At 38.2% G+C, this 8,145-nt stretch overlaps 3 protein-coding genes across 4 annotated transcripts in view; 2 read left to right on the forward strand and 1 right to left on the reverse strand.

Annotated features, from left to right (window-relative positions):
- Positions 1 to 847, forward strand: part of tbc1d9 (TBC1 domain family, member 9 (with GRAM domain)) — a 32,775-nt gene extending 31,928 nt beyond the window's left edge. The window contains exon 22 of the mRNA XM_032538742.1: positions 580 to 847. The gene's annotated coding sequence lies outside the window, so the exon portion shown is untranslated. The remainder of the gene's footprint in view (positions 1 to 579) is intronic.
- The window catches only part of ucp1 (uncoupling protein 1), a 3,866-nt gene extending 2,396 nt beyond the window's left edge, over positions 1 to 1,470 (forward strand). For both annotated transcript variants that reach the window (XM_032538757.1, XM_032538754.1), the window contains exons 4-7: positions 135 to 332; positions 414 to 515; positions 854 to 1,034; positions 1,172 to 1,470. In XM_032538757.1, coding sequence (XP_032394648.1) covers positions 135 to 332; positions 414 to 515; positions 854 to 1,034; positions 1,172 to 1,286 — 596 coding nt within the window. In that variant the 3' untranslated portion in view covers positions 1,287 to 1,470. The remainder of the gene's footprint in view (positions 1 to 134; positions 333 to 413; positions 516 to 853; positions 1,035 to 1,171) is intronic.
- Positions 1,471 to 1,715: 245 nt separating this feature from the next.
- elmod2 (ELMO/CED-12 domain containing 2) lies at positions 1,716 to 7,860 on the reverse strand. Its single transcript, XM_032538777.1, has 9 exons — positions 7,589 to 7,860; positions 5,312 to 5,459; positions 5,197 to 5,225; positions 4,382 to 4,479; positions 4,113 to 4,242; positions 3,444 to 3,577; positions 2,942 to 3,010; positions 2,663 to 2,796; positions 1,716 to 2,501 (listed from the first exon to the last, which is right to left on the reverse strand). The coding sequence occupies exons 2-9, from the start codon at positions 5,454 to 5,456 to the stop codon at positions 2,350 to 2,352; spliced, it is 891 nt and encodes a 296-aa protein (XP_032394668.1). The 5' UTR covers positions 5,457 to 5,459; positions 7,589 to 7,860; the 3' UTR covers positions 1,716 to 2,349.
- Positions 7,861 to 8,145: the final 285 nt, after the last annotated feature.

An 8,145-nucleotide genomic window follows, 5' to 3' on the forward strand; every position in this document is an offset into this window, starting at 1 on the left:
ATCTACAATGTAAATAGTCATGAAATAAAGGAAACACATTGAATGAGGTTTGTCAAAATTTTTGGCCTGTACTGTATGTGTCTATATATTTTTTTATATTTCACCACGGGTTGTTTCTGTCCATTCGTTTCCAGAGCCTGGTGTACTGGTACGTATTCTGGCTGGCTGCACAACAGGCGCCATGGCGGTGTCTTGTGCACAACCTACTGATGTGGTCAAGGTTCGATTCCAAGCTCAGATGAACCTGGATGGTGTGGCTCGTCGGTACACTGGCACAATGCAAGCCTACAAACACATCTTCCAGAATGAGGGCATACGTGGACTCTGGAAAGGTGCCGTTTAGGAAGCATGCTTTAAAATATGTTACTCTTTATAAATCTTTATACGTTATTATTATTGCCTGGCTTCTTCAGGCACACTACCAAACATCACAAGAAATGCGCTCGTCAACTGCACAGAGCTGGTTACATACGACCTGATCAAAGAGGCCATCCTTAGACACAACCTGATGTCAGGTGAGTGAGAGAGCTCAAGCGTGAATGCCTGGGTTACACACACACACACACACACACACACACACACACACACACACACACACACACACACACAGAAACACAGACAGCTGATTGGGTTAGAAATTCACACGCCCTCTCATCCCTTCAACTCCACCACAGCTGATAACAGCTGATAACAGCATACTGGTACAGAACATGGTGTATTTTCCCCTCACAGTGCTGTTAATAGAGAAGTTAATACAACATTTAATCTGCTGACAGGAATTTCTAAACTGCTCGGCACAGACTCTTATTCATACCCTTCACTTGTTTTGTTCACAATCATCTTCTCTCCACAGACAATCTGCCTTGCCACTTTGTATCTGCGTTTGGTGCCGGCTTTGTCACCACGGTGATTGCTTCCCCTGTAGATGTAGTGAAAACTAGATACATGAACTCACCACCGGGCCAATACAAGAGTGCTATCAACTGTGCCTGGACCATGTTGACTAAAGAGGGGCCAACGGCTTTCTACAAAGGGTGAGCGCCTCCTCTTTGACCCGGCACACGGTCTTGTTTAGGAAATTTTGCATGTGAGGTAATTTTGATAAAAATGTTTTAAGCAGTGCTGCATTTGTGGCCCTGCTTTAGCTTTTCATTTTCTTTGTTTCCTGTAGATTTGTTCCCTCATTTCTGAGGTTGGGATCGTGGAATGTTGTGATGTTTGTCTCATTCGAACAAATCAAGAGAGCCATGATGGTCACAAAGAAGAGGATTGAGGACAGAAATTGAGATTCCCATTTCAAAATTTGGCTGAAAAATCTGAACCACCATTGGGTTGGAACATTGCTGAAGAAATATCAATTCACCTTTTAGTTTTATTCTTTTTGACTTGTGGTGACAAAAGAAAATTTGTCGATACGTTGAACTGATGTACAATGAAATTCAGTTCTATCTTTATATTTATAATTTTTCATAATGAACCCGTTTGAAATTTCATGGGTATGAATGGTGAGAACACTAGGTTGTTGTTAACCTCCCTTGGGAAGCTGAGTTTGCACTTTAAATCTAAATCGGCCATTTATACAGTTAAGGATTTATAAATGGCAGTGCACCTTTTAATAATACTGGTGCCCATAAAATGTCAATATGCGACTTGTTTTAAAGGCTGTGCTTTCTCATTAACGTGTGCTATCACATCCACCACAAGAAACACATGTAAAAACATTAAAATGTGTATTTATTAACTTTGAGTCAGATGTGTTAATCATTACATACCTTCCTCAAAAGCAATCCAAAGCATAAAAACAACCAGTACGAAAAAGGCAGTCTACAGACTTACAAAGGCAAATAACAATTTTGAGTTCCACATGACCTATATTACAGAATACAGACGGCATCAACAGGGACACATTAAACCATGCACAAATTTAACTATTGTCTTTGAACATAAAAATCAAGTCCTGAGCGGGAGAAGTGACAACACATAGGTCTTGGTCACATAAATACAAACAAGACCGCTACAAATATGGCAGTCAATCACCATTTTTCAATAACTGTCTTTGAAATGCAACAGACCCATTATCTCTACAGTCCTCGGCAGAGCTCTCATTTCCCCTTTACAAAGGTTAATTAAACACTGGAATGGACACTTTTGAGGTATAGGGTGTCATATTTGTGCTCCACTTAAAAACCCTTAACTCCCACTGAAACCAGATAAACAGAGTGTGACTAATGAATCACAGAACCAATCATAGGAGGATTTATTTGTCCAAATATTTGAGTTACGACCAGTTTTACCAGATTAAACAACTTCAGGGGCCACAGAGGGGTGAGGGAATGTTTCTGAATAATATTAGTTTTTAGAACGGACAGTCAGCGTTACATCAGGGTCCTGTAGGTGTGTCTTCACTATGTTATGGAATTTTTCTCTGTACTGATTGAACTGCATGATGCTTTCTGGTTCTTCTGCCACCCAGAATTTATCAAATTCATAAGCCAGATAACCTAGAAGAGAAGATACACAGATTTTAGAAAAGTATATGTAATAACAAAAAAACAGACACAATTTAACTTTCTACAACAAAGTTTAGTTTTTTATTTTTCTAGCAGATGGAAGGAATCAGAGATGTTGAAGAATAGAACCGAGTGATTTTTTTTGTACTCACAGTATAGCTGATGAAAATGCCGCAGCTCAGGTGTGCCCAGTACTGTGTTGTAGAAATGGGGTTTCAAAGCACCACTCTTCAGTAGGCTGTATGCCATCTCTGTCAAGTTGATCCCAACGATCGCATATGAATATCTGAAATATGAGGAATACAAAATTAGTATAAAGTGCACGCCAAAAGCACTTTGAAGGGGAAGGTGAATGATTTTTAGAAGATAAAACTTTTGACACAATACTGACACATAGATGCTAATACTGGACATGTATGAATGTCTCTTACCCTAGTTTAGGATGGTTTGCATGAGACAACGCCTGGCGGGCTTCCTCTGTGTAGTTTTCACTGAAAAAACTAACAACAAAAAAACTCGATTTTACAAATCAGTCTGTTTTTAGGCTTGACAGGGAGCCCTGCATTTGCGAAAAATGTTGCATATAGCCTTTAGTGGATTCAAAAGGAGCTGCTTGAAGTCTGATGAGTTGCGAGTGATGCATCAATTGGCGGCTTATAAGAGAGCAATACTAATTTGCGCAGCGTGTTACAATATAGGCTACTACACTGCGAGGCGTTAACATACATGCATGACTCCACACAGATAAATCAACAACAGGGATCTGTAAAGCCTCACTGTATATGTGCCCGCATTTTTAGACATGGATCCAACAGGGCTGACAATGCCGCTTTTTCCAAGTGTGTGGTTCTAAATATGGCAAATAGAATCTATAGATGGTGATGCGAATATATATTTGAATACATGTGTCACTGTTACTCATCGAGGACTTACACGAGGTTGATTAGACCCAGCATGCCCATTCCTCTGAAGTCAGTCTTGGGGTCATCTCCTTGGAATCCAATGTCTCCCCACTGTTTGGTTATCCTCGACTCCAGTTTGACTGTTGGCATCAACAGGTCCCACAGCTGAGAGTACAAATACTTCTGGGGTTACACAACTTAATTGCCATTGCCACTCAACGCTTTCTACACTGTAACCTACAGTAAATCATGCCATTTTATTGTGCTGTCTAACTTAATTTAATGAAAGAAAAAGAAAAACAAGCGGTTTCTCCTTCTAAGGCCTCAACTGCGTCTGTTAGTTGATGTAATTAAATTATTTAAAAGGTATGTGTCTGTCAATCAAATAACAAAAATCCACTAAGACTGATTCAGACATATGCTTTGTAAATATACTTATTTGTGGTGTGGATAAGATTTAATTGGGCATTTTTAGGCCTTTGACAGGACAGCTAAACACATGAAAGGGGAGAGAGACGGGAGAATGACATGCGACAAAGGGCCACAGGTATGAGCTGAACCCGGGCCCGCTGCGTCGAGGAGTGAACCTCTATATATGGGCGCTTGCTCTACCAACTGAGCTATCCGGGCGCTTATTATATAAGTAACCATGTGGCTAAAACAAATAAACAACTGGATCCAAAAGCAGGAACACACACACCTTCAACAGCATGGCCTCATGTTCTTGGTTCTCAGAGTTGAAGACTTCCTTTCTCAAGTCTTCCACGGATATATACAGGCTGCTGTTTCCTGTTATCTGTAACAGACAGATGTGTAGGCTCTCTTTGAACCTACACAGGTAGGGAGAGATTAAACAAATAGTTAATACATTGATTCAAAAATTACCCTTACACTACACATTATATGATTTGGAAATTAAATTATTGCTGGTGACAAGCAACCTCAAAATAACAAAAGAAGTAACCTTACAGTGGATCTTTCTGGGGTTTGATGTTCTTCTCTTTCATAATTTGATCCACACATTGCTCTAATTCAACCTTGTTGGTTCCCAAAGCTTCTCTTAAAACCTACAGAGGAGGAAAGCACAGCAGAGGAGGAACTAGACACACAGAAGTAATGATACAGCGAGTGACCAGACAGAAAAACTGGCACAGTTGCTGCTATATAATCTATGTTGTTGTCAGCAACAGGTAAAAAATACCTTTCAAAGTCAACCACAGAAACAATGAAAAAGATGACAAAGCACTTCTGTTTCTACATTGAATGGACTGTTTGAAAATGCTTATCTAGCAATAAATGACCTGTAGAGTCAACTCATCTGAGCTGTGCAAGTGTATTGGAAGATAAGCACTGATTAAGCTTGCAGGATATGTCTTTATTGGAGTTCTCACATACAACAGCCGAACAGATAATGAACAGTTCAGTAGTTCAGCAGTGTTGCCTATTTTTCAACATTTATGGTTATGTTTGACAGGTTATGTCTATACAGCATGTGTAGCCTACAATTATATTTTATTTCCTTTCCTCTATCTGTACTTGTTTTTCTTGTATTTTGTGATGGAAAATCCCCTTTGTGAATCCACAACTAATAACTACTTCCATTATAAATTAACTAGTCTGGTTCTTTTTATAAGGCGAGTGGATTCCTCATCTAGTCAATGAAATGCAAACTATGAAAAATGTTCATTAAATTTTCAAATTCCCAGAGCCTAAACCGATATTTTCTTTAAAAAAAAAAGTAATTAAAAAAGAAAAAAAAAACCTGACGGTTAATGTTTTCTTACCTTGTTCTTTGATGACAGGAGAGAATATTCTACAACAAGATACAAAAGGTAGATTGATATACTGTAAAATAAGCAAGAAATAAAGTCACACCAGATTTGAGACGATTTAATTTACCTGCTTTTGTTGTCCTTGTTGCCCCAGGCTTGTAGTTGGAGCATATTCTCTGCAGCTCACATTTCCCTGTTGCCTGTCTGATGAACCACTTCAGCCAGTATCTCAGGAAGGATGTGTAGACATACTGCCAGATATACCCCAGCATCTTCTACAACATGGACAGAGAAAAGACATTAGCCAATGGGAATTCAAGCAGAAACATTTGACTCAGACAAGCAGACAATTTCCACTCAGCTCGCCATCAGTGATGGTCTTTCCTGCATCAGGGGTAATTGACACCCTTTAATTTATATTCTAAGATGCAAAAAAAATGTCCTGGCAGGCTTCGGTCAGCAAACTACTTGGCAGTATTAACATGTGATCAGAGCAAATGAAGAGTTAAACTGGCATGGGTGGAGGAAGTACTTAGTACAAGTACTACCACCACTGTGTACAAAAATACTCAAGTAGAAGTCATACTATAAAATTCGTTTAAGTACTCAAATTTCTAATTGCAAGTAGGCTTTTTTAATGTTGTAGCTGGTCAAGCTGGAGCTGATTTTATTAGGGCTGCAACTACCAGTTATTTCCATTATCTAATAAGCTGCTGATTTTCTTTATTTTTTTTTAATTAAAAACATTCAGTCTACATCAGAAAACAAAAAAAACAACATCACAATTTCTTAAAGGCCCAAGTCCTCAGAGGTCTTGTTTTATCCAAACTACAGTCCAACACCCAAAAATACTTACAGTAATGCGAGACAAGGTAACGGTAAAACAAACGCAATAAAACCATGGACTATTTGGCATGTTTACTTAAGTAAAATGTACAAAGAATTCATTTTCAGAAGGTATAGAGAAGAACTGTAGAAAGTTTTGTTTGTGTTTTTTGTTTTGTTTATTTATATATATGTATGAGGGTATATGTGTATATATATATGTGTGTATGTATATGTGTAGGTATGTGTATATATATAGCAACAGAATTATAAATATTGTAAATTGAAGGAATGAAAGAATTAAAGGGGTAGGAGTACATAAGTTTTACTTCTTCCTACTCCTTTTCGCACATGTGATAGAGGTATGTTAACACAGGAAAGAAGGGTACTTTGTTGGTTTTCTCTCCAATGTTTTTAAACATTGTTTTATTATTGCTTTTTATTATTTTTTTATTTTATTTGTATATACTTTCTCTTGCATGTTCGAAATAAAGATATCAATCAATCAATCAAAAAATCAAAAATTACCTAAACAATTATTAATTATATTAACCAGTTGCCAATCAACTTTCTGTAACTTAACTAATTGATTAATTGTCTAATTGTTACAGCTCTAAATGTGATCTACAGATAGACATTTTGAAGGTATCACACTTAACAAGCTGATCATTGGCCTATGTTTTGTTTGACAAATATTAATCTGCAAAGTAACTTATAACAACGAATTTATTCTTTAAAATGTAGCTAGTGGAGTAGAAGTTGCCTGGGCCAAGACCTCTTTAATCCAGACATTTGAATCTGCCCACTCCAGCGAGTTGACAAATCTGATATCAGGCAGAGTAGAAGTAACTACACAAAGTAGCATACAATGTAAATAACGTCACTCAAGTAAAGTACATCCACCACAAACTGTATTTTAGTAAATGTAGCTTCTTACTTTCCACCACTCCTAATGATACCACCATGTAATTATTATGAAAGAGACAGAAACACGATATAGCGTTAATTGTTAGTGTCTATGTCATAATGACAATGGCCACTGTTCGGAGTTGTTGACAACATTCTGCTTTTCAAATGAGCTAAATTCCATATGAGATGATCTGCTGACGGTACGCCACCTTTAAAGTACAAACATATAAACTACAATAAGACCAGATCATGTTAATGTGAAAGAAACGGCTAGCTGACGTAACGGGAGAAGGCTGGCGAACATTTAAAACAATGGCATTGTGCTAGCGTTAGATAGCGTTAGCATTAGCGGTAATGCAGCTAGCTAACGTTAACTTCAGACAGACATGACCATTCAATATTCGGCGAGTTTAGTAGCGCTTTAGCAAGCCGTCTGTCCTCATGTTAGCAATATGGTCGCTAGTTACCTCAATTTTTAATAAACAAACTAAGCTCACTAACTAGCTAGCTAGATGACAGGTTCAGACCAGACGGTTCAGACAACAGGTTGTCATTGTATTCGCCGAACTGTTAGCCAACGTTAGCAAAAATCACCTAAATTAGGTTGCGTCCGAAGCATCGCTGTACATAATATTATTTACAATGAGCAAGAAGAGGAAGTTACTCTCACCCTACTGTCAGAGTCTACAGAGACAAAGATATGAACGTATCTTCACTCAGCTGTGTGGTAAGTTAAGGTTAGCAACGTTTCTCTTGACAACAGTCTGGCACTGATGCGTTCAGGTTCTGACCAGACACAGTCGCTGACACGCATGTAGCAACACGCACCCAGGAAAGTGAAGATTTTTGGATGGCATGTACATATATATTCAACCATTACTTTTGCATTATTTTAAACTTTCTGGGGAGCTTATGTTTAGCAATTTCTCGCAGAAATAGCGGACACACTCCGAGAAACTTGGGTTGAAGATTTTGAAGCTGCTAATGTACAGGAAGTCTGTGAATACAGCACACGCCATTCTTTCAGTCTCTGTTTTCAAACGCCATCTACTGTCCAAATGGTACATTACTGCTGTCTGCACTGCATGGACCGTGCTTCAAATGGCGTCACAGCTACAGAGGATTACAGAAAACCTCTTGTTCAGATAATGTGTATTTTAATCATTTGCTAGATAGCAGATCAAGATATAGCTCTAGAAATGATATAGTCTGTAGATTAGGTTGGTT

Source organism: Etheostoma spectabile, chromosome 2 (genome assembly GCF_008692095.1).
Source record: "Etheostoma spectabile isolate EspeVRDwgs_2016 chromosome 2, UIUC_Espe_1.0, whole genome shotgun sequence".
Taxonomy (NCBI): domain Eukaryota; kingdom Metazoa; phylum Chordata; class Actinopteri; order Perciformes; family Percidae; genus Etheostoma; species Etheostoma spectabile.